The sequence below is a fragment of the Aythya ferina genome, assembly GCF_964211825.1.
Source record: "Aythya ferina genome assembly, chromosome: 5".
NCBI lineage: Eukaryota > Metazoa > Chordata > Aves > Anseriformes > Anatidae > Aythya > Aythya ferina.
In genome coordinates this window covers 38,437,448-38,461,187 of record NC_140301.1, presented here as the reverse complement: position 1 = coordinate 38,461,187, position 23,740 = coordinate 38,437,448, and the positions used below count along the sequence as shown (strand labels likewise).

General features: G+C 44.7%; 1 protein-coding gene and 2 long non-coding RNA genes across 5 annotated transcripts in view; 2 read left to right on the top strand and 1 right to left on the bottom strand.

The window, feature by feature from the left end:
- The window catches only part of LOC311437495, a 17,201-nt gene extending 5,796 nt beyond the window's left edge, over nucleotides 1-11,405 (top strand). For 2 of the 3 annotated variants that reach the window (XR_014693520.1, XR_014693522.1), the window contains 5 exons: nucleotides 655-783; nucleotides 2,547-2,724; nucleotides 3,814-4,044; nucleotides 4,148-4,272; nucleotides 11,272-11,405. This is a non-coding gene — a long non-coding RNA (uncharacterized lncRNA). The remainder of the gene's footprint in view (nucleotides 1-654; nucleotides 784-2,546; nucleotides 2,725-3,813; nucleotides 4,045-4,147; nucleotides 4,273-11,271) is intronic. The other variant, XR_014693521.1, reaches the window with a different exon arrangement.
- On the bottom strand, nucleotides 10,329-23,677 carry ALKBH1 (alkB homolog 1, histone H2A dioxygenase; the record flags this gene model as incomplete). The annotated part of the gene is made up of 6 exons (XM_084520837.1): nucleotides 10,329-11,837; nucleotides 12,382-12,575; nucleotides 13,736-13,826; nucleotides 17,413-17,575; nucleotides 20,688-20,796; nucleotides 23,549-23,677. 6 exons carry the CDS (start codon nucleotides 23,675-23,677, stop codon nucleotides 11,414-11,416), a joined length of 1,110 nt encoding a protein of 369 aa, XP_084376963.1. The 3' UTR covers nucleotides 10,329-11,413.
- LOC311437496 lies at nucleotides 12,582-20,679 on the top strand. Its single transcript, XR_014693523.1, has 3 exons — nucleotides 12,582-12,718; nucleotides 16,521-16,610; nucleotides 18,457-20,679. It is a non-coding gene; the product is annotated as an uncharacterized lncRNA (long non-coding RNA).
- Nucleotides 23,678-23,740: the final 63 nt, after the last annotated feature.

Here is a 23,740-nt window from a genome sequence, read left to right as displayed (position 1 = left end):
GTACTGCAGGAGTCTGGCCAGGTTCCCCCTTATTCACCTTTTCCCATGTGAAGACCAGAACGAAAAGCCCCTGTAGGCCACTGGCACTATGGATGGGGGAGCAGAAGAGACTGTTCCATACGGTGTCACTTCGGTGGCTGTGCCTGGTCCCCGTGTGAAGAGCCCCTGAGTGCTGCAGCCCCTTGGTTGCAGCACATATGGGAACCACAGGATGCTTGTCCTGTGCTGTGGCCTTCTCTGGTGTAGCTGCAACCCTGGGCTGGGAACACCCTGAGCACTTGGTACAAGTCAGTAGGAAGAGGCATGCAGAGTTCCTGACCTTTGGACATGCGTTGGCTGAAGGGAAATAAGCCGCAGCTCTTCACACAGGCCGTTTGCACTGAGGAGCTGCCACAGGGGCTGTAGAGCAGCAGGGTGGGTAGCCGAGGCTGACAAGAACAGTGGGGTGGCCAGATAAGTCAGCTGGTCTGGCAGGGAGCTTCATCAGCCAAGGAATTAGTGGCAGCAAGCATCATGTGTTTATTGTTCAGGAGCTGGGACAAGGTATTTTGTCCGCTGAGCAGAGAAAGAGGGTTTGTAAGGCCATAGTGTTCCCTAGAAAAGATGTCTTTGTTGTTAGTTTTAATTTTGTCCCTTCCTGATGCTGTTACAAAGGTGGCATGTGAGAGGAGAGCATCCTACAGAGGAGAGAGAGATGGCAAGGACAGCACACTGGCACGTGAGCAGTGACCAAACCTCACTGTGGAGAAGGAATGAAGGAAGGAGCAGTTTGTCCCCCTTCAGGTACTGAGCACAGTTTTTCAGGTTTCCTTTCTCCTCCCTTTCCTATTTAGAAAAACCTGGATGAAGGGAGATTGACAAGCTGACAGAAGACATGGCTAAACCCCAGAGAAGTTGCTGCAGGCCTGAGCGGTTGCTGTATCAGGCGTGGCCATAAGAGGGAAGTGTGTGCTCAGGCATTAGGCGCCTTCACTGCGTGCGGGAGCAATCCCAGCTCGGCCGCTGCGGGCTCTGCAGGCAGCGGGGACCCTGCCCGGCTCCCACCTCCTGTGCAGGGCTCACAGCAAGGCCTGAGCTCCTGGAGGTGCCAGAGGCCAGCTGCAGGCAGGCGTGCAGGTAGCAATGGTGGAGATGGTGTGAAGGCAGCTGGGGTGGGGATGTGAATTGCTGTGTGCAGGTCCCTGTCACCTCTCAGAGACAGGGGAGGATGGGCTGACCACTGCTGGGAGTACTGGGGCCACCTTGTCCAGAGGAGCTGGGCAGCCAGGTGGGGAAATCTCACTCCAGCTGTGTCCTCGCACACATACATCCAAGCAGTGGTTGTAGTAGCTGGATCACTCAGGATTAGAGCATTCAGGCTTGAGGCTGTTGATGCTGGGATGTGCCTGGTGGTGTAAATGAGATCTGAGTTTGAGCCACTTGATACGGAGTGACACCTGGCTGTTGCACAACAAAGGGGTTAGGGACGCAGCTCATGGCTCCTTTCTACTGTGCTCCTGCTGTGCTGTGAGCTCAGTTGTGGCTGTTCTGTGCTTTTGCTTCCCTGCTATCAGCAAGGAGCTGAGCCACAGGGACCCACAGGGTGCTTCGAGGAGAAACAGAATTGAGATTGATTTTCTATAGTTATCTGCCAAGAAGTGTGCGGAGCACCACCTGACCTGACCACCAGCTTCCCATGAGCTTGTACTGCAGAGGGGCACACGGTCTTGTTATAGATTTGTTTCTCAGGGACGTTTTCTCCTTAGAAGCAGAAACAGAGGAAAGTGAATGAGACAAATTCAATTTGTTCCTTGTTCAAGCCACAGAATCAAAGCAAAACACATCCAAGAATAAACTGCATGAGAGCTGTACCCAGGTGCTGTGGCAAGGCTGTGCAAAAGTGTGCATCTTTTGGCAGCTGGCTGGGCACGTGTTGATTTTTGTGCTTTTAAAACCTCGTGTTCCTGCACAGCAGCAGGACCTACAGCTCCTGCTGCAGGAGCAGGGACCGCGAGTCTGGCTGGGATCTAAAGGCACAGGAGAAAAGAGTGAGAGAGCTGAGGGAATGTGCAGGGCTCAGCACGTGCCTGTTGTGTGCATTGTATGGGGGGAGTGCTGCCCAGCAGGGGACGTCCGTGCCCCGTGTGGGGTGGCTGTGGGCTGTGGGCTGCCCTGCGTGTGGCTGCCTGTGCTGTGCAGCTGTGTGGGAATGGCTGCGTGTAAGGACACGAGGTTACTTGGCAGTGAAATGAGGCACAGCATTGCCATGGTGACCACACTCTGCTCTCCTCTCCCTGCCAGATGCCAGGCTCCCAAGCAGTAATGTCTGTGGGTTGTTCTGGGAGGCCCAGGCCACTCTCCCTCTTTTGAGAATGGATGGGGACCGTGCTGCCCCCTCTCCAGACTGGGAGAGTGGTAAACACAGGGGGGTCTCTTTTTTTTTTTTTTTTCCCCTCTACATTTCATCAGGGGACGCTGTCTGGGTATGTCCTACATTAGTGGCTGGTGCAGTGCAAAGACAGGAGGGCTGGGGTTTGAATTGCTGTGGTACTTTATTGTCCATGCAGTGTCCTTGCGAGCAGTGAGGCGAGCCAGTTGGCACTTGATAGGCATGTGGTGAGCATGTACAGAGCTGGCTGTTGGAGGACCCTGCACCCACACGGCAAGAGGAGGTGCCCCAGGGAGCTCCACAGTGAACCACTTCAACTCCAGCACCACCAGGAGCATGGAGCTCACCAGCACCAGGTACTGCAAGGCTCTAAGGACACAGCAACTGTGCACCAGAGCATAATGCCTCTGTGCACCTAGTGAATTCACGTTTGCTGTTAGTGCCCACACAGATGGTGTTTGCTGTTCCTACTGAGTTGGATCAGATCATGTTCTGTGCTGCAGCCCCTGGCACAGAAAGTACAGCTGCATCTTCCAGGGACCAGAGAAGCTAAAACGCGTTCCTCAGAGACCTTATTCCTTTCATCTTCAGAGACCTTACTCCTTTCATCTTCAGAAGGCTTAATTTTTTCATCATCTCTCTAGGTTTAGTACTTGGTGGTCTGTGAGGCCACGTTAATCATCTCCCTCCTGTTCTCTCAGTTAAAGGTTTAGAGAGCTGGCTGCTTTGTGGTCTGTGGAGAAAAAAATGAGAAAGAAGGGCTTTGTAGCCTAAAATGTTTGGACATGCATGGGCTGAGGAAGAACCCTGGTGCTTCTTGTACAGACCCATATGCAGAAGCTGGAAAGAACAAACCAAGTAGATGGTCACCCAGTCGAGGCAGAAGTGCCACAGGAGACCAGAGAGGGGCTGTAGGCCAGAAGGTGAGGTCATCACGGCCCTTCTGTGCAGAACACAGCTAGAAGCTCCTCACTAATGTGGCTATTGTAGCATATTCCATTGAGTACCTGCCTTTTCCCTTTAAGGGTTTTTGTTTAAAGCACAGAAAAAAAGCCTGCTAGACACAGACAAACAGGTATTGTCATCTTGTCTCTTCTGGCAAGGGAAGCGAGAGCTGCGTCTCAGTGAAAGTAAAGCAATCTCTCTACTCAGCTGAGATTTGCTAATTTGCGCTGTCATGAGGTCTCATTGGAAACATATTTTTAAATGAAAAAGCAAGGAAATGATGCAAAATAGATTTGAGCATATTCCAGGAGATAGCTAAATTTTTCATAGTGAAAACCAATAATAGATCAGTCTGTGTGCTATGAACATCTCATCACAAAAATACACCATGGGAGGCTTCTGCTATCTATTCTTGGCTGAGCACTGACCTTGGCTATTAGATCTCAATTAAGCAGCTCTATGACTAATGTTTCTCCCTCTCTCCTGCTTTTCTGCTGCAGAAAATAATTTTCAATAATATTGAACGCTGAGTACCTGTGCACTTACTCTCCAGAGACCCATGGTTTCGTGGTGGGCTCCAAGTCACCTGAAAAAAACAGCATTTCCAGTGAGATTTCCAGGGAAAGGAGATGTTAAAGATCTGTGGAGACAGGGATTGCAGTCTTCAGCATCGAGCAGCCTCTGCTGTTGCCTCAAAAATATGCTATGATCATTGCAGCTAAAAGGAAGGGGTGAGTAGGCCACGTGGATCAGAAAGAGCATGCCATATCTTCACTTCTGTATGCTTGCTCACCTGGGATCTTATTTTCCTTTGACTTCTCTCCTACCATTTAGTCCTAGGAGGAGGGAAGAACAGACAGTGGAGCAGACAATGGAAGCGATAAGACTGTGCAAGACTTGCCTTGCTGCATAAATCTGTGATGAGGAGGGAGATGTCTGCGGACTGACTTTCAGCCCAGGTAAGTGCTGAAGCATCAAAGCACCGTGCCAAACCCTGATGTCTCCTGGAGCACACAGACAGCACTGGGCCAGGAAGGGCTGAGAGTTGCTATCTCTACACTTCTGTTTGACATCCAGCCATCGAAAGCAGGAGCAGTCCCTGAAACTGTTGCAGGAGAGGTGGGCTTCGGCTGCTCTCAAGTGCAGACAGGGTGTCAGGAGTGAAGAGTTCTCACTGCCAGCTACTTGTGTGTTACTGATGGTTGGGATTCAGGCAGGGAACAGGTGATGTGGTAGCACCTTGGCTATAAAGATGGAGGAAGTAGTAGGAAAACGGCAGATCTTGTTGTCCTTGTGGCACTGCTTGGAGGGAAGAGTGAGGGGGAAAAAACGGGTTGTGAGCAAGGACGTAGTAGCTCCTACAAACTGCCATCCCAGTGTGAGGAGCAAAAGAGATGCCAGTTTTTCACCAGCATTGGGATGAGGACTTGACAGAGCAATGAGTATCAGTGCAAAGAATAGAAGATGGGTCTCCTACATGGTGGAACAAAACCCTTGCTTTGAAAGGACCTGCAACATGTTTTCAGCTCTCTGGACTGAAAAAATGGGTAATTTGCATGCAGCATTCAGCTGGATTTAGAACGGCTACAGCCTGTGTGCAGTAGTGGGGCAAAAATCTTCCTGACTACGTGTCACAGACATCTGATAATCAGCGCTTTTGCAAAGTCAGGTTTCATCACAGCAATGAGAACAATCAGACAAACCAGTTATTACAAGATTAGCGCTATTTGCTCGGAGTCTTTCCAGGTGCTGGCTGTATTTGACAAAGGTCAGATTAACATCTGATGTTAGTCTTAGAGGAATGCTGCCTGAAAAGCCACAGGGAAAAATTGTGTATGAAAGTGTGCTGACTGCAGTGGCAAAAAGCTGTACCTAGGCTTGATCTCAGTTACTGCAACAGGCAAGACAATGCCAGATCAGCTCTCTCTCTTCTAGAAAAGATGGGACATGCTATGCAGCAACTGGGAGTGAGAGGGGTGTTAGATCTTGGTGCTTGTGCCATGCTCAGCAATGACTGCTGCCTTTTCTCTGCCTACTTGGCTGTGAGCAATGGCATTTTTTTTTCTTCTTTGGAAGAAATCATTTACAAATAATTTGTTGTTACCACCACTGCTAAGTGTTTCTGGACACTCAGGTTTACTTATGTTCAGCTCCATCCCGTGATTCCTAGTTCCTAGATGTGTCTAAGGAGCCATCCCCTTACTAACCAGCAAGTCTTTCCAAAATTTAAATTCTGTTTGAAAACAAAGCTAACTTCAAAGTTTCAGCAACAACCAACACCTTTGCCCAGACTGATTGTTTTTAAGCAAGAACGGTGCTTTGAAAGATGAGTCTTCTTTCCAGTCTGTGTGTTCTGCTCTGGCCTCCTCCATCATTTCAAAATCAATAGCTGTCTCTGCTTGCCCCCCTCCCCTCCAGACCATGCTCTTTGCTACCTCATTTTGGTTTTAATTTGCCACAGCAAAATTGCAGTAATTTTTCCCCCATCCTAATTAAGAAACCTATCCATTAAGGAGAAAGAAAACAAAAACAAAACCTTCTTATCTAAGCCCTTTGTGCAGAACAGAGACAGAAATGATTGGTGAGAAGATCAGCTCTAGAAAGCCAAGCCCTCTATTGATTCTTCTGGCCTTCCTCAGTAAATACAGAATGAGTTTTAAATTCACCTAGAAAGAAGCTAAAAGCTTGTGAAAAGCGCTGACTTCCCAACATCCAAGAGTGAAGCAGTATCTCTTTGGTCTGTCTCACTTTTTACTCTCTCTATAGTTTCACAAAAATATTTGGAGAATGTTTCATTGTATCTTGCCTAACTTCTGTTTCTCTTCTGTCGCATTTTGCTGTAAATTGGCCTTGCTCTTAACTTTCCAGAGTGTAATGGTTCTGACCAATCTTTTGGAAGAACTTTGAGATGTGTACATGAAAGAGACTGGAAAAATCTCTATTGTGAGCAAACGTCCTTAGCTCACCCACCAGCACTGAGTACTTGAGTTAAGGAAAGGAACACTGGGTGATGGTGAAGGAGGGCTCAGCCTTTAGGCCATTCAGTTCATTGCACACTGCTGCTAAGCTCTGTTCTTACAGGCACAAAAAGGGGGAGAGAGAAATTCCCAGGTATTAGACTGGAGACAGTCCACTACGCAGTGGGATTTTGTGGGAGAGGATGCTCAGCAGCAACATAGGAAAAGGACAGAGATGGAATAGAAATAAGATGGGAAATGCCTATCCAAGGTTAGAACTTTGACTATCCAGAGAAGTAATCATAGCCTTTATGGTGAAGAGACGGAAAGATACCGCACTTCTACAGACTTCATCCCCTCTCCCCTTCTCCCTGGAGCAGTGGAAGTGGGTGATACTTTCCATGATGCCTATCTGAGCACAAGCACTGGCTGAGAATTAAAATCAGATCTGACTCCCTGCCACACTCCAGACACTGTCCTGGGGAGATGGACTTGTAACTGATGAACCTGTTCAGTTTCTGTGCACAGTCAGGTCTTCCTAAGATGGGTCATACACTTAAAATAGCAGGAACAGGATGGGGGTGATGCTAGCTGGACTAAAATTATACTGATATTCTAGAATGTTCCTCTCCCTGTTGTGACCCCAAAAGCAAAACACCCTAGGATCCAGTGGGTTTAAGTGGATCTGGTGTGTTTGAGTTACGATTCAGTGGTCCACTTGGTGGCATCCTGTTTGTAGCAGAATCCGGCACTAGCAGAGAGACTGGATACCACCTGAAGCTGGAAGGGGTGCAGAGAAGGGTTATTGAGGCACGTCAGGGGCTGAGGGCATGCAATCTATGAGCAAATATTGTGGATCTTGGGGTCCCTTTGTGCGGTGTAGAGATTGAGGAGAAGAGAGGGATCAAATTGTAGACTGTAATTAGTCGAAGGGGAGTTACAAAGGCAGTGGGACCAAACTCTTGCTAGTAATAGATGGTAATAAAAAGGCAGAGGGAATGTTTATAAGTTGTGATTGGAAACTCGGGCAGGACATAAAAATTCTTCATCGTGTGAGCAGGGCAGCAGTGGCGCAGGCTACTGAAAGAATGGCAGGCTGTGCCACGAGGGTTCTAATAGCACGGGTAGCCTGTGGGCAATAGCACTGTTGCTAGCGGGAGGTTGGGCTGGGCACCTGCAGCAGTGCCTCCAGCCGCTGCTCCTGGGGTCCCTTGGCGACAGGCATTGGAAGGTGACACTAAGGTACAGCCTGCAGGAGCTGAGCTCTGATTTACATGTGGCAACTCGGAGCTCACCTGGACTCCGTTAGAGTAAACACGACCGTAGTAGTAGTCAGGGTTCAATTCTGTGTATTTGTTAAGCTATTTGTGATTATCATCTGCTAAATATAAATAGCTGAATTTTGTACCATGCTAAACTTGGGTCAACAGCACCTTGTGCCTCTTGTACCAGTTCTGTAGCATTCAACAGATTGTTTTCAACTAAGTTTGGTTATTAGGATATCCAGAGGCATTGTCAGACACTTTCTGCTAAAACCTGTCTCTTTGCACAGAGATAATACAAGGAAGACTTTCTATATAGGGGTCTTCTGAGGCCTCCAGCAACTTATTTTTCTGGACCATTAATTTCTGCAGTCCACATACACCTGTTAACCTTTTGAGGTAACGTGTTCAGATGTGGGCAATTTTTACACTTTCATCAGAACTGAAGTATGCTTAAAGCACCTTGAGTTATAGCTCCATTTTGCATCTTAATTAAGTGGGAACATGTCTTGTCACCAATGAGTCTGCTCTTCACGTTTTATCTGTCCTGCTTGAGCCGTGATGCAGAGAATGGGAATGGGTTATGTGAGTAGATGGAGACAAATCCAAGCTCGTCTGAATTTTGGAAGATGCAAACCAGTTCCAACCCGGACCTGCAGGCACAGCAGTGACAACAGTAAGGAAAAAAATGACAAGCTCTCAAAAAAAACTGGGATCAGAATCTTCCAGGCAGCAGGCACAGCTCTAGGGACTGCTTTGCCAGTAAGTTACTGCCTGCTGGGCAAGCAGAGGGCATGCAGTAAATCTGTCTTGAGCACTACTGCGCAGCCCAGTTTGTAACACTGAATTTCCCTAGCAATGTACTCTCAGGAGGCCTGAAATGCTAAGTTTGTACAGGCAGTTTCCTCTTCTGCTTCCAGCATTCATCCCCCTGTGCATTGATTCTGATGTAACTGTGGATTTTATTTTTCCTTTATTCTAGAGTACTAAAAAAATAAATTAGCAACTGCTTAAATTCTGTCGGACAGTTAGTTTATGTATAGATCACATAACAGAGTACAGGGGGTAAACAACATGCTTCATTTCCAGGTGGCCTTTGATTAAACACATCATTATCTTCTGGTAATCAGCTCATTACATAAATTCTCTTGCAGAGCTGGCCCAGATGACCTCTTCTTTCTCTCCCCTCTGCTGCACACAGCAGGGCATCCTAGAAGCCTGCTGCCAATGGCACCGATGCAGTTTTGTGCGTGTGGCCCTTGGGCAGCACATCTCCTTGACAAGAACTAAGAGCTACAGTATCTCAGCGTGTACCTCTATCAACAGACGTAAAACTTTATAGTATCTATAGATATAAAAAGCTGAGCTATGATCAGTGCTATGGAAATTATACTTATGGAATTATACTCTGCCATATAATCACAAATATGAATAGGTGAGGTGCAAATGCCACAAACTGGTGACTGTGTAGACTAGGCCAGGGGTTTCCTCAGTTGTACTCCACTCTTCACTGCTAATATAGTTGTGGAATCAACGGTGCTGTTAGACTGGCAGTTCAGGAAATTCTCCCTTCTTACACTTGTTATTCTTCATACATGGGTGACTTTTTTACTTTTTTTTTTTTTTTTTTTTTTTTTTAGGGGGGAGTAATTTCTGGTCAGCACCCTTCTAGGTCATGGATTCTTCATTTTCTGGGTGCCTGGTACACAATTAGGTCAGGTGTATGTCTCCCAGTGGCATTAGATAACAGGGTTCAGTGCAGATCAGTAATTCAGTAGATGCTCAGCCCTATCTAAACACAAGGCTTCAATGAAAGGGATCCTTCCCCTGAACAATTGCTATTGCTGTTTTGCAGCATTTCCTTCTATTTCAAATTGTAGAGGATAAACAGTATGGGTTCTTGTCCTTGAACCACAGAAACAACTGCATACTGAAATAAATAAATGCTTGGCATTTGTCATGTTTGTAGGGAACTGAAGACATAAAGAACTGGAAATATGAATATACTTAAACCTCAGCCTGCAACATGAAGCAACCAGTGCCATTTGGTTAATAACTGCCTGGTTCCATGAATCCTGTCTTCTCTCGTCTTCAGTGCTGAGGGAATAGGTAGATTTTAGCTTCCCTCTGAGTTAACAAGAGAAAACCTGTCTGCTCATTGTTATGAAGACAAGTGTTCCTCTCCCCGTCCTCTTCTTCAGATGCCACTAAAGGAGTTCTGCTCTTTCCTGAAACTTACCCAGATGGTCAACACTCCCTTCTGGTCATACTGTAACCTCTCTGTACCAGTATTCACTTTCCCAGGGCTCAGCTGTCCATATAAAGCCTAAGATATAGAAAGGAGACACTTCTGGCATAGAACATGGAAGTGAGATACTAAACCCCACATCTAATTATATTTCAGTCAATAAATTACTGGAGCTCATTGCAGTATTGTATGTAGAGGAATTAATTGCGCAGATACACAAATACTCACCTGCAGTGACATAAACAGATCAGACACACACCAGGAGGAAAAGATACCACATACATATTAAATTGGACTTGATACCACAGGCAACACCCCTCTGAAACTACCCAGCAAACCCCGAACAGCCCATAAGCAAAGTGGCCCTGCAGACAGAGATGCAGGGCTTCTCCACCAGCGCTAGCAGATGGCTGAGGCAATAAATAGATCCAAAAGAAGCCTGAAGGGGAACAGCACAAGGGATGCAGCAGCATTAACAATACATTGAAATAAGTAACAGGAAGGAAAGTAAAAGGAAAAAAAAAAAAAGACTAAAACTGATAGAGATCTTTAATTTAAAAACTGAGTAAGTTTATTCATTGGGAAAGTGCAACAAAATGCCCCAGGGATAGAACATTCCCCACCAACAATTAAAATTGCATTAAAAAGCAGATAGGAAGGTCTGAGTCTTAAAGAGAATGGGCACAAAAGCCAGTTCTTGCCTTTGTTTCACTGTATTTATCTTTGGGTGACAGAGATAGTCAGTGATTAATTTCTTTTTTAGGTACTCCATTTACAACTTCATTGCTTCAACTTGCAAGTCATTGTTCCTTAAAGATACCAGCTTGGGACTGCAGGACCAGAATCTGCAGGCACTTAGAGGGGGCACTTCTGTAAGAATGGGGATGTAGGGCTCAGCCACATCCTAACTGTTGGGAGGAGACCCACTTGGAATTACCAGGTATTCTGAGTAAATATAGCCCCCAGTCACTTCCCTTTAAAATTTGAAATATGCAAGAAGTCCAGATCCACTCAAAACCAGTTTCTGCTGCAGCTGAGGGGTGCAAGCAGGCAAAAGGACAGCACAGAGCTACAACAAGCTTACAGTATGTGTTGCTCAGGGGAGCTGCTAGTTTCTGATCACTGAACCAGTTTTTACAGTAGAGATAATTCTCTTTGAAGTGCTGCAGGTAGGTTTCACAGCAACCTACTCTCCCTCACCCTCATTAACGCACTTCAGTTGAGCTTTACTAGGCCAATGGGCTTCTTTAATGCATACCAATTGTACCTTTTGCAGGCACTTTCTGCCCAATGATTTTAAAATATTTTATGAGCATCACTGAACCAAGCTTGATAGTGCAACATACAGGTCAGAAAGTTATAGAGAATACTTAAAGGCACCCAAGTACAATGAACGTCTGCAACAGAACTTCAACGGAGTTCATCTCCTGACCCAGTCCTAAACGTATCCCTCTTTTCTGATTAAGTTCTCTCTCTCCCTCCCTCCCCCAGCTTATTTCTTACAGCACCAAGGACAGCACTGATTCTGCAGATGTTCCTTACTGCCCACACAGACAGGTAACTAGGATCGTATTAGCTCCCAGCTCCAGACAGAGGTTGCCCATTCAGTCCATGCCAACGCGATCTCCTGGTCTCAGCTGTCAGTATTTGCTTTGTGTCTCTTGGCTCTGCCGTTCTCCTGATGGTAACCGTCTTCAGAGGGTGCTTGACCCTTTAAGTCTGTTCCAGACTCTTCTGGAAAATTCTGACCCTCAGCCAGCACCTGCCGAATAGTCATGTTAATGCGGGAAGACTGCAAGTACTTGGCACAGACCTGCCAGTCCTCCTCAGAGCTCTGCTCAATGACCGAGCCAGCAGGAAGGTCTGAAGGAAGGGCTTGGTCCAGGCACGAAGGCAAAGCTGTCCCTTCGGGGTTGGGAAGGACGCGGGGCACAGCATGGTGCAGCAGGCGGCTGAAGCCAGACATCACCATAATATCTCCACTGTGCATGAACATGGCTGTTGGGGCCTCCTCCCGCTTCAGGCCCCCAAGCAGAAAGATGGAGGACTGCCCAAAACTGAAGACGGCATGACGATGGAGAGAGAAGAGAAAACAAATTGAGCTACAGAAAATTGTGTGTACAATAGGAAAATGTTAGCACCACTTACATTTCTTTAGAAAACACACAAGAACAAAACCCCAGATGGATTCCTCATCTTGACTTTGTATCGAGAACACAGAAAGCAGACCAACAGGCCTGGTTAACGTTAGGCAAAGTGTGAATCTTAGTTCACAAACTGTGTGGCCTTGCCCATTTTGAAGCTCTGCTGAGATATTTCATGCTTGTTGATCAGTACCAGAATTGCCAGTCTGCCACTTTAAAACAGAACTGTCCCCTGTGAAAAGAGCTCTTCCACAGAGATGCCACATGCATGGTATTCAAGCAGTCTTCAAGAAACCTATGCTATTGTGCTACAGCTTCCTAATATTCAGGTCTTTGGAGAGTGAAGATTATATACCCACTTAGCAAGCTGCATCACACCAACTTCCTGTAACAGTATGCAACCACAGGAAAAAAAATAAACCCACCAATCCTCCCACAACGCTCACAACGTACTCACCTGAATGATAAAAGGGGCCGAGAATGGTCTAGTTCAGACTCGTCCACATGAATTCCTAGTGAAGAATCAAAGTGATAGTAGTTCAAGATCCCCGCTTGGGCTTGGAAACCCTGGAACCCGCAGGCTGCAGCCACTTGTTCTGACAGGAACGCGAGGTCTGAGGGGAAAGGAGTGTGGTGATTTGGTGTGTACTTCTGGAAGAAGGAGAATGGGAAAAACAAACAAACCTAAAACATCAGGACAGCACATACAATTGAAAACAGACGGTTAATGAGATCTCAGAAGTCTGGCTGACAATCATAGAGAAGATCATACTTGCCTACAGAGTGACTACAATGTAAGTATAATTCAAGTTTCTCTCTTATTGTTTAATTCTGGGCCTATGCTGAAATTGGCAGAGTTAATAGTCTTGGATTTAAATTGTGGAGTTAATCATTACTATTAAACAGGAAGTCAGTAAGATTAGTACGAACATCCTGAGGATCTATGTGTATCACAGGTCACTTAGTCACCACCTAAAGCTTCTGATGGAGATTTCTTTATCTCGTCAACAGAGCTCTGAAACAAACATCTTTGTTCCTTCTTTGAAGGATAAGACAAACAGGCATCAATTGCAAGCCTACTTTTTCCTCTCTCCCTTGAGTGATTTTGACTGAGAAGAATGGAAGAGAGTAATCAAGTTTTACTAAGGCCACACATTAACTGGCTGCTCTAGGAAAAAAAGAAAAAGCTGCAATCTGCTTTGGTTAAGTATCTGCAATATACTGATAAACTGCATATATTCACTCTGCCATCTTTTCTCAGCCTTCATCTGACTCAATCTGCTGAGAAAGTTTATTTAGGTCTCCAAAATGTTAAGGAGCTCCAAAATAGCTGTTAGTTGGTGAGACTGTGCTATACTGCTTCAGATAATAAGTTGAAAGTCACATCTTAAGCAGTCTCTTCTGACTCTCTCTTGCTCTTCCATCAAGAAGCAGCATTTCAAAGAAGCACTCAAGGACACTCATACTCTAAGTAGTTAACAATGCATTTGAGCCTATTCCTTTTAGCAAGGTAAAAATGCTCACTTACCCTGAAATGGAGTCAGAGGTCTAAAGCAAAGTACACGCTACCATATTACCTTTGAAAGCAAAGATGGCAGCAATGGGCTTTCGCTGTTAAATCCTCCTTAGTGAACTCATACATATTAAAAATGTTCTTAAAAGCATGGTTTGTTACAGCCTTTCCTCAAGACTGTCTTGTAGGATCATGTGCATCTTACTAAATACTAAATTTTATTCCATAATACCCTATTCTGTCTGCCTTTCTGAGTACTTACATTGAAGAAGAGAACTGGAGAATTTAATTTTGATACCTTGGTATCCCAATTATAATGGTAACCGAGGGTCACCCAGCGCAACTTCTCCAGTAAGCTTCTGGGCTCACATTTACTGGAACCCTTCCTTCTGCAAAGACAAAATAGAAAGAAATGGGACACATGTTAATTTCTGAAGGGTTTTATGGCAGTTAAACACACAGTAATGAGATTCATTCATCTGCGTGACAGTCTATTAGAACCATCATTGCTAGACTTATTTTCAGCGACGCTGTTGTTTCTTTCTAAGACCCTGAAAATTCAGTTCATGCAATCAGTGCAAGCTGTAGGGTCTACCACCAATTGCTGGCAGTTTGAAAAGCTGTATTTGCTCTGTGGTACCTAACAGGGGTTATCAGACGGAGACAGCATAGTGAACTGGAGCAGATTAAGACGTCAGAATTAAATGTGTACTGTTTATGCACCTGCAAGTGAAAGAACAGAATCTGTGAAGATCTAAAGGTGTAAACACAAGGAAAAAAAATATTCCAGTCACTAAATGGAAAATTACAAGAAAGGAAACTGCTTCACCTGACAGTGAAGTATATCAAGCTGTATAACGCTCTCCTAAGTAGAGGACCATTAGTTCTTCTGCTTGGTTCTTTCACAAGAAGCGCTTAAGATGAACTAACTCAGTAAGACTGCTTTAGCTACGACAATACACATCTTTGAATGTCAAGAAATCTAGATGACAGGTGTCTCCTATCCAGGCTGCCATGCAGGACAAAAAGCACAGTGGATGTTTTAGGAAGGAGCAGCACAATGCATGTCGAAAGTGTTCTCAAGTGACAACCCTAATTCAGTGGTCCAGTGGTCTGAAACCTCACACAGGGGTGGGCCTATGGAAAAGTCCTCACAAAGTTGGACCAAAAAGCGTTAACTCGAGTATATCAGGCAGACATAAAAGCATGTTAGTGATAAATATGAAAAGGAAGGTACACGTATCTTCTAGTCCGATTCTGCCAGCAATTGCAGCTTCTTTTCTCATGCTAAGTCATATGTTATGGTAAAGAAAGGAAAGGGAAATGTACTCAGAACATCATGATAAACAGTAGCACCAGATGGCTGGCTCTCATTTATAGCCTCATTAGTTCAGTGTGACATGCACTCCTTCATAAAACAGAATGCATAATATTTGTGCTGCCACGGTCAAGTCTTCACCAAGTATCTGCATTTAATGTGCAGTTCTACCTGGATACACAGCTTGTTGCTGCCCTGCACCTATACTGATCTTTAGTATCAATAGCTTATAAGCTAAACCAGGAAGAGGAATTAAGTTAAACCAGGAAGAAGCCAGTTTCTTTACTTGCAGAGATTTTTCATAACTTACTGAATATTGAGAGAAAGTAATCTTTCCCGTTTCCTTCTTTGTCATAAGGTAATAACAACTGCGATTACCGTAATGCAGCAACTGTCAGATACATGCTGCTTGGAGCAATTGAGGGAGCTCCCAACAGGTAACACGGCATTTCCAAAAGGGAGAGCCCACAACTCGTTCCTCTACATCTTTCAACCAATGAAGTTAATATTCATAATGAAACATTTTTAGCACCTGCCGTTTGAAAGTGCCCTTTGTCTTCTTTCGCTGCTGTGTTAGTGTTTGCACAACAGCAGGAACTCGAGCTCGGTACATCCTTAGTCCCAGAATTTAGTGTTTTGCATGTGATTTCAAATGTGATTGCTAAGAAGGGAAAAGCCTGAGTGTTATGTATTTGGAAACAGGAAGTTCCTAGAGCTGTACCACCAGCTGCTCCTACAAGAAGGCACTGAAAGATTCTGGTGTAACTACTTCAGAAAGAGAGCAAGTCTGAATAGCAGTGGGGTTCTTCTGAAGCACCATTTTTTCTTTATTCACTGGTAAATGCCTGCATCTATAAAATCTCCCCCAGCCTTTTTCTTATACAGAGGAAGATATATATATATATATATATATATATATATAAAATCTCCTTTGTAGGGATGCTCTACCCTCTTTGATACTTCTAATTGTCTTCAACACTTTAAGAAAATACCCGAACTCCACTTTGTGGAGAGACCATGGCATACATTTCCAGGAAATTTCCTTGTGATTCCTGCATCCTGCAAACAGCAGATACGCTATGACCCAAGCAAGACACGCAAGGTATCTTCCCGATGGAAGATGAAAAAGTATTAAGAAGATGGAAAGATAAAAAGCATTAAAGCTGTCTCCAGGCTTGGAATTAGACCTCCTTTTAGTTATGCACTGTTTCTCCCCTCCCTGAAAAGCTCTCACTCTTAATAATAGACAAGTTGGCTAGTTTGATCCACTTTCCCCTCGGGTAAAGCAGAAATACAGCAGTTTGCACACTTGAAGACTAAGGCAAGTGCTTAATAAAACTGCCAGCGTTGCTGCCAGCCATCACTCTTCCAAACACTGTTTTCAACTGAATTAGATTCAGCTGCAAATTAACCTCTGTTCTGATCATTCTCTGTGTGTGCAGGAGGTACTGTTGGGAAAGGCCTGTCAAACTGCAACAGTCCTCAACTTTTTTCAGCTGTAGGGCACAATTCACAATGTTTTCAAAGAACAATTTTTCATCCTTGATGGAACAGAAATGTAGAAGTCAATATTTTAAAAACAAAAAAAGGCATCTGGATTTTTGCAACTAATTCTGACTAAGCCTGGAAGTAACAAGTACAGTCATAACTTCTCTCCTAGGTGAAAACATTCACAAGTCCAAACCTCACTTGTGCAAATCTGTATCTTGTGGATGTTAAGAATGTATTTAAAAAAAAAATCTCACCAGGTCAATTTCCCTAACAGACTGCAGTGGAAGATGAGAGCTGCAGGGAAATCTCTTCAATCCATTACGTGACACAACCTTCTTGAAAAACAAGCAATGAAATCAACAAGGTAATGATAAATAACCAATAACTAACAGATCGTAGACTGTAAGCAGCTTCTAACTTGTTTTTATAGATGATTAATTAAAAAAAAAAAAAAGCTTTAAAACTTGGATTTTAGTTTTCTACTTGACTTTAAAACTTGGACAAATTCTCTATTAGCCTCCAAATTGGGTAGAGGAAAGGCCTCTGCATTGCCACAGAACTCTGATAGCATAGAAACCTTTGAGAATAAACTGGATTGTCATTAAAGTGTTATGTTTAATCTCCATCTCAGATGGCATGAAAGAAAAATACCTGGAAGAACACCTTGGAAAATAAAACATAGAAATTAGCAGATTTGAGGAGTTCAAAAAATACAAATATGGCCTTTCAGTTGCAGCACACTAGATCCAGCATCTGACTGGAAGGAGCTAGCACATGCAGCATGTTTGGAAAGGATCTGCTTTGCCTCAGGAAAACTGAGGCCTAGAGGGACCTCATGGTTCCACTTGTTACTGAGCTTAGCAAGCTTCTGAGCACCATGCCATCAGCCAGGGTTGCTGTTTTACCCTAGACGTTTAACTGATAGATTTGGAATAACTTACTACTGGAAAATCCCACTATGAACGTGAAAGAAGAGACTTAACAAGGATGCACATCAAGCCATGCCATAATTCATCTTCGGCTTGGCATGTCTGACACAACCTGTATACTGCCAGCACGCACACAATTTTTTTAAGCTTCCCTTCCCTGGTTATTTTTCTTCAACCTTCTCAGAGCTGAGCACTTCTGGCTCTGTTAGTTTTGAGCCAGGGTTACTCTGGACTCACCTCAGCTGCTCCTTGCTCTGCCCCCACAGATCAATGGTCTTCTCAGGAGCCATGTGCAGGTCCAGGTTGCAGACATTGGGTTTCTGGGTGTATAGCTTGAGACACTGCTTCACCCAGTGGCGCTGGCAGCCCGGAAGGAAAGGGTTTCGTATGAAAATAAACCCTGACCATAAAGAAAGAGGGAGAGGGTAGGGAAAAAGTACAATTAGGCATATCCCTATGTTTTCTAAAACCATGGCAAAGAAGAGTGGGAGGTACTGGAAGAACACCTTAGATGTACAGCTCCTGAATTTGTAAGCTGATGAAATCTATTAACAGGTCTGACTAATTGAGACCTACTGTTTCTTCATTCCAAACAACTGGTGGCTATAAGGTAGAAGGCAGGGGGGAAGCCACAGCTGGTCTGAGTCAAAAATATCTGCATAAGGCATATTAATTACAGGTAGATAAAGGGTTGAGAACTTGGGAAGCCAGTTGCTTTGGAGTAAATTTGATACCGAAGTGCTCCAGCAAAATTCTTTTCAACTCTGCAAAGTTAAAGTAATTCTAGTCGAGTTTTTACAGGCTTCAAACTAACCTTGGTGCTGCCTCAGAACTCACTGTGTCTTCTTATTGCTCCTTCAGTGTCAGAACTGCAGAGAGCAGTCTACAGACTGAACAAGTACTTAGTAATGTAAACTGTTTCTCTCCTTGGTTCATGCTTGCTTCCAAGCAAGTCTGGTCATATCAGTCTTTACATTTTTGTATGGTAGTGCTCAAATGGGATGAAAATCAAATTATAATCCGAACTGCCTGTTGCTGTAGCCTTTGTTGATACATTTTGCAGTCATTGTTAATTAACGAAATGAGATGAACAGGTAGCTACAGTGCACATTCGTTTAGCCAAGCATTTCAGACAGAGTTCAAGCAGCAGCCCAAATAAGAGTGTTAGCAGAAACGTAATGGATCGATTTGGTCCATATCTTAACAGACAATAGTCCTTGACATTAGATATACCATTGTGAGAAGAGGTAACAGGATTCTTCACTGGAATTTTCTCCCCAGCACCCCAAGGGGGTTTCCTTCCAGGCCAGGACTGACAGTATCGATGAGTGAGCGTGCTGAGGGGAAGATGCTGTTAATCTGTATCGCACCTGCTCTGAGAATCAAGGCACTCTTTCAAGACTCTCAATTCAGTAAGGCTCACCAACACAAAATTCACATATAAAGGGAGATAAGGGTTTAGGGGGAACAAAGGAAAAGGAGGTCTCAAGGTTTTGCCCTATTGTATCTTTTTGAACTTCTCAGTCATAGCAAGTTAAACAGACAAAAATAGATGAAAAAGGAAGAAGCAAGTCGAGGAGTCTCAGTGGGCTACAAACTTGCCTTGTGGCCTTTATGAAAGTAGTAATAAAAGCATGGAAAAAGCTTCCTGCCAGCGTATCTCACAGACCTCACAAGATTAAATTAACTGCTTAGAAAAGAACCTGCAGTGTATTAATAACATACTGTCATTCATTTCACTCCGTTCCCTGCACCTTCAGTCTACAGGTAGCTTTCTTATAGGTCCGACTACAAGAATTTTCTTTGCCAGAAGCATTAAATTTACTTTCTGTTGGCCTCTGTACAGAACAGAGTAATAACATTGCCCTTCCTGTCTACAGCTTTTGATGTGTGTTTCTCAAAGCACTTCAGTACATACATGAATTACGCTGCGCTAGGCATGTATTGTCTCCAGGTATTAATGAAGGAATTGAAGCCTGGAGGGCAACTACTTACACACAGAGCTGAGAACAAGAATCCAGGTTTTATGACTCTTGTATCAGAAAGTCCAAACATGTTTGTGTCTCTCCAAACCTTTAATTGCTTACTGGTAAGAAATCAGAGTAATCCAGATTTACAAAAGGGAGAGCAACCAAAAAGCAGGAAACTACTATGCTGCTGATGTCAAAAAAAGGCAGAGAAGCCTGAATTTCTAACAGTTGCTGGCTTTTACTATAGACTTTTACACTTGTATTCAAGATTGAATAGTTCCTGAGAGGGCTAATGGCGCTAGAAAGCGGAGTAAACCACACATGGCAGGGAGGTGAGTAAGAACTATAGTTCTTTAGCAATCTCTCTGAGCTGACTAAAGAACAACTCAAGCTTTAAACGCAACATAAATGAACTTTTTGGCCTTGAAAGAGTTGGGCTGAGTAGAATAAGCAAAGGAGGAATTATTTGGGGATCTGTATACTAAAGGAATCTGCCATGAGAAATCAGATACAATTCTTGCACTGCACCAAAATCTTGCAGCACACTAGGTATTACCTTACACCTGGTGAACGTGATCTCCAGCCTCCACCTGGGTAAGACATGCAGGTGTCTAGCAACAGGAACAACCCCTCATAAAACCAATTTGTCTTGGAGGACAAATTGAGCATGAGTCAGTAGTGCACCCTTGCGGCAATTAAGGCTGATTGCACATGGGCCTGTATGACTTAAAGCTACCTGGAGATTCCAGATTCTTCTCCAAAGCACATGGCAAAATTATAAGAAGCAATAGTCACAAACCACAGCAAGGCAAATTCTGATTATATATAAGGTGAAAAAAACATCACAATGAGAATTACTGAGCATTGGAATGTGTGCCTAGAAAGGCTGAGTACTCTCTGTCTGTGGAGATTTCCAAAACCCAACCAGAGCTCTCAGCAACCTGATCTAACTTTCAAACTGGCTCTTCTTTTAAGCAGAGGTTGAACGAGAGACCTCTGGAGGTTCAATCCAACCTAACATCTTTGTGCGACTCTACCAGGTGTCCTGAAAACCTAATACCATTTCAGTTTTTGAAGTTACACGCCTAATGAAATTATTCTGTACCTTGAATAGGACAAGAGGTTTACATTCACTTATTGTACACCAGTTATGTAGAGACCACACTTCAGACCTGAAGTGACTGTATTTCAGCCACTTACCTCACGTTCATGATATACATGGAAGAAAAATGGATGCTGCAGAAATACAAAATCTCTATCGAAGGCTACATCAAGTGGAATCCATTCTCACAAGGGGTGATCTGGTTGGTAAGAGACCATGAAACAACTGCTCCTTCTGTTCTAAGCTCTGTATGTCACCACATCCCACCCTTTAACGGAGTCGTTTGTTCTACTGCACTTAAACCCACCACCGCCGTTAAATTATGCTGAGGCAAACCAAAATAGATTTTTTAGGCAGGACAAGGAAGATAAGATGGAAGATGCCTGAATGAGAAGCAATGAAGTTGTGTGAGATTTTTCTTGAAATCAAGAGGTACCTACCTGGATAGCCATTGAGGCCATAGGCTTTCCACCGGCTAACTGGCTGTAATCCTGCTCGGGAAGCATCTTGGTCACTGACTGAAGAAATACTGAGATGTGATCTGAACACCTGGCAAAAGAAAAATGCATCTGTTAAAGGGAGGGAAAAAAACAACAGGAAGAGAGACAAAACTCGTCTAAAAACAACACCTGTACAAAAGAAAGAGTGCTACCCTATTCCGGAACATCATACTCAGGGAATCTTGTGGAAATGCCAGCTGTACCACAGAACTATTGTCTGAATAATCATGACCACAACAAGGCAAACAGCTACTAACAGGGCTGGTAGGTACTCAATGTAAGAATCAAAAGGTACCTACAATTTCTATGAGACTCAGGGATCAGGAGAGATGTCTTACATTCATAAGGAACAATTTATAGGGAAAAAAAAATCTGCACTGTTTGTCCATTTCCCCAGTACAGCCTCAAGGCTGTAAAAAACATTCTGCCAATTATCAATCTTCACGAGAGAGTGCAATATTTATTACTTGTAACACTTTATACCTTCAGAGCATTTTCCAATTACTGTTTTTTGTTCCTAATTCCATAGGGTGGATAACTACCCTCATCTGTAATTTACAGGAGAAAAGATAAAATGATAAAACATGCAAAGTTGTCTGATGTGAAGGACTGCAGAAACCCTATAAATGCTGAATACCACATTGTTGCTCCTGTTTCCTACACAAGGGTCAGCAAGATGTATTTTCTCACCGTACTGGGCCACAATAACGTGTTTTAAGCTGCAATAAGCCTACACTGTTGCTGAAGGAAAGAAACTTATCCAAGCTCTCACTGCCTTCTTCCCTCAGGACTGCAAAGTTTCTTAAGGAGGACAGGGTCGAGGCAGGCTGATTTTCTTCCAGCTCAGTTCCCCACTCCAGCTGTCAACACAGCTGTGCAAAAGTAGAGGCTGGTGTAAGGAAAGAGCTGTGCAGGCATTGTAGGAATAAGCAGGCAGAGGCAGGCAAGATTTGGTTGACGCCAATTTGAAGTGTATACAAAATTAAGGCCCAAGCGCAAGCACTCAGATTCTGCAGAGGTGAGCAAGGCATAAATTAGTCTCTGCAGGCTGACCGGTCTGTTTGCAATCTTCTGAGCAATGAGTCAAAACTGCATGCATCACATTTGTGAGAAGATGCTAAACTGCTGCTGGGGAGCAGTTTCTGGAAACACGCTCAGTTTTTCCAATTTCTCCACTACCTGCCAAAAGCAGCTCTGTGACTGCCAGCCTCGCAGAGCTTAATTCTGAGTCCTGTCTGTGGAACAACCCCAGGAGGGCAATTCCTTTGACTGAGCCTTTGCCACCTCTGTCTCCTCAAACTGCTGCTGCCAGGGCTTCCTGAGAACAGGACCTGTTTCTGTGATGAAGAATTACGCGTGCTGAATCAGTTAAACATGCTTTGTAGCAGGGCAGCTGGGGCATGTCACACTTCACTGAAGAGCTCAATCACTTGAAGCACTTTTCTGAGAAAAAAGGAACAATAGTATCTGGGTCAATCTGGCTGGCCTGTAGCTCTTCTTTAAGGGAAAAGCCACGTGTTTTTAACCTGGGGCAAAAGAGGAATAAAAGATGCTTTCACCAGTGAGCTATCAACTGATCTCAGAAGGTAGCCTGCACAAAAGAAAGACATGGAGAAGGGACAGATGCTTGTGATGCTTTCAAGGCCTATGAATTTCCCAGAAGGGTTGTAAGGCTGGAATCCTTTATTTGACAAAGGATTGCTGCAAGCTCAAGAAAGGCTGAAATGTTAACAACTCCCTTGTTTAACGCTAACACCTTGAACAATTTCAAATAGGTCAGGTTTTGTGTCCAGTTCACAGTATCAAAATCGTTGCCTGAAAAGATAGAAAAATATTTATTTTAAAAGAACAGTAGAAAGAAAAGACTAAACATTTGAAACATGAAAAATTAGGTCAAGTTTCGTTTCAACTATATTCTCTGTGCCCTGTATTTGTGTAGGTTCATGGAGAATCCATGCTTAACAGTACTTGAGGAAACATCCATTATCCTTTTGCGATGTGACAAAATGGGAGATGAGTTTAAAGGATCACTTCTCAGTAACTCAGGACATCTCAGAACTACTAACTATGATTAACCAAACGCTACTTTCAGATGGACTCCTGACTGCCTGAACTGACAGCTGGGCCAGATGCTTGTGGCATGACAGGAAAAAAGGAAAAGAAACTTTTCTAGGAGACAGCCAGAACTGCAGCCAACAGCTCCTCAGGTGGGAGAGCCAAAGCCTGGCTCCGTGTCCTGCTCACGCAACTATTTCAGGACCAAAATGGCAACTGACAGGCCCAGGAAATAGCGTTAATAATAATAAATAGCATTAGCTAACATAAAACTTTACTTTTTTTTCCAGTCTGCATGACACTTTGATTCCCTTAAACAACGCGTGGTTCTATTAGAGACTTCAGAGATCAGTTATTGGGGCATAACAAGTTAACAACAGCAGTAAATAAATATAAGCAAAACCATCAAGCAGGATTCTTGTTACAGCGGCAGCTTCAGACAGCTGCCTGCACATAGCACCCGTCACGACCGCCCCCCCCAAACGAGGCGCTCTGCTCAGGCACCACCGGGTGACCGGGACTGGCTCCGGCACCGGCCCCACTCGGGGCACCACGGGGGAGCCCCCGGCACACCGGGGATGGCGGCAGCAGCCCCACAGCCGCGATGCCTCAGGGGCTGGGGCCGCTTCACCCCCATACACCTCACCCGTTCCCCCAGCGGGGCCACACCACACCGCACCAACTAACAGCCTGCCGTGAGGGCGGCCGGGAGGATCCCGTTGTTCCCTGTCCCCCCCCGCCGTTACCTGCCCCCCCGGCGCGGAGAAATCGAGCACTCCGCGCAGCTCGGAGGCGTCTCGCCGCCGGTAGAAGCGAAAAAGCCTCCTGAAGGCGTCCTCCCCGCCCTCCCGGCCCAGCGCCGCCGCCGCCGCCATTTTGGGCCCGGCGCCGCGTGCGGGCGGGGCGCGCAGCCGGGGCGGGCCGGGGGCGGCCGCAGC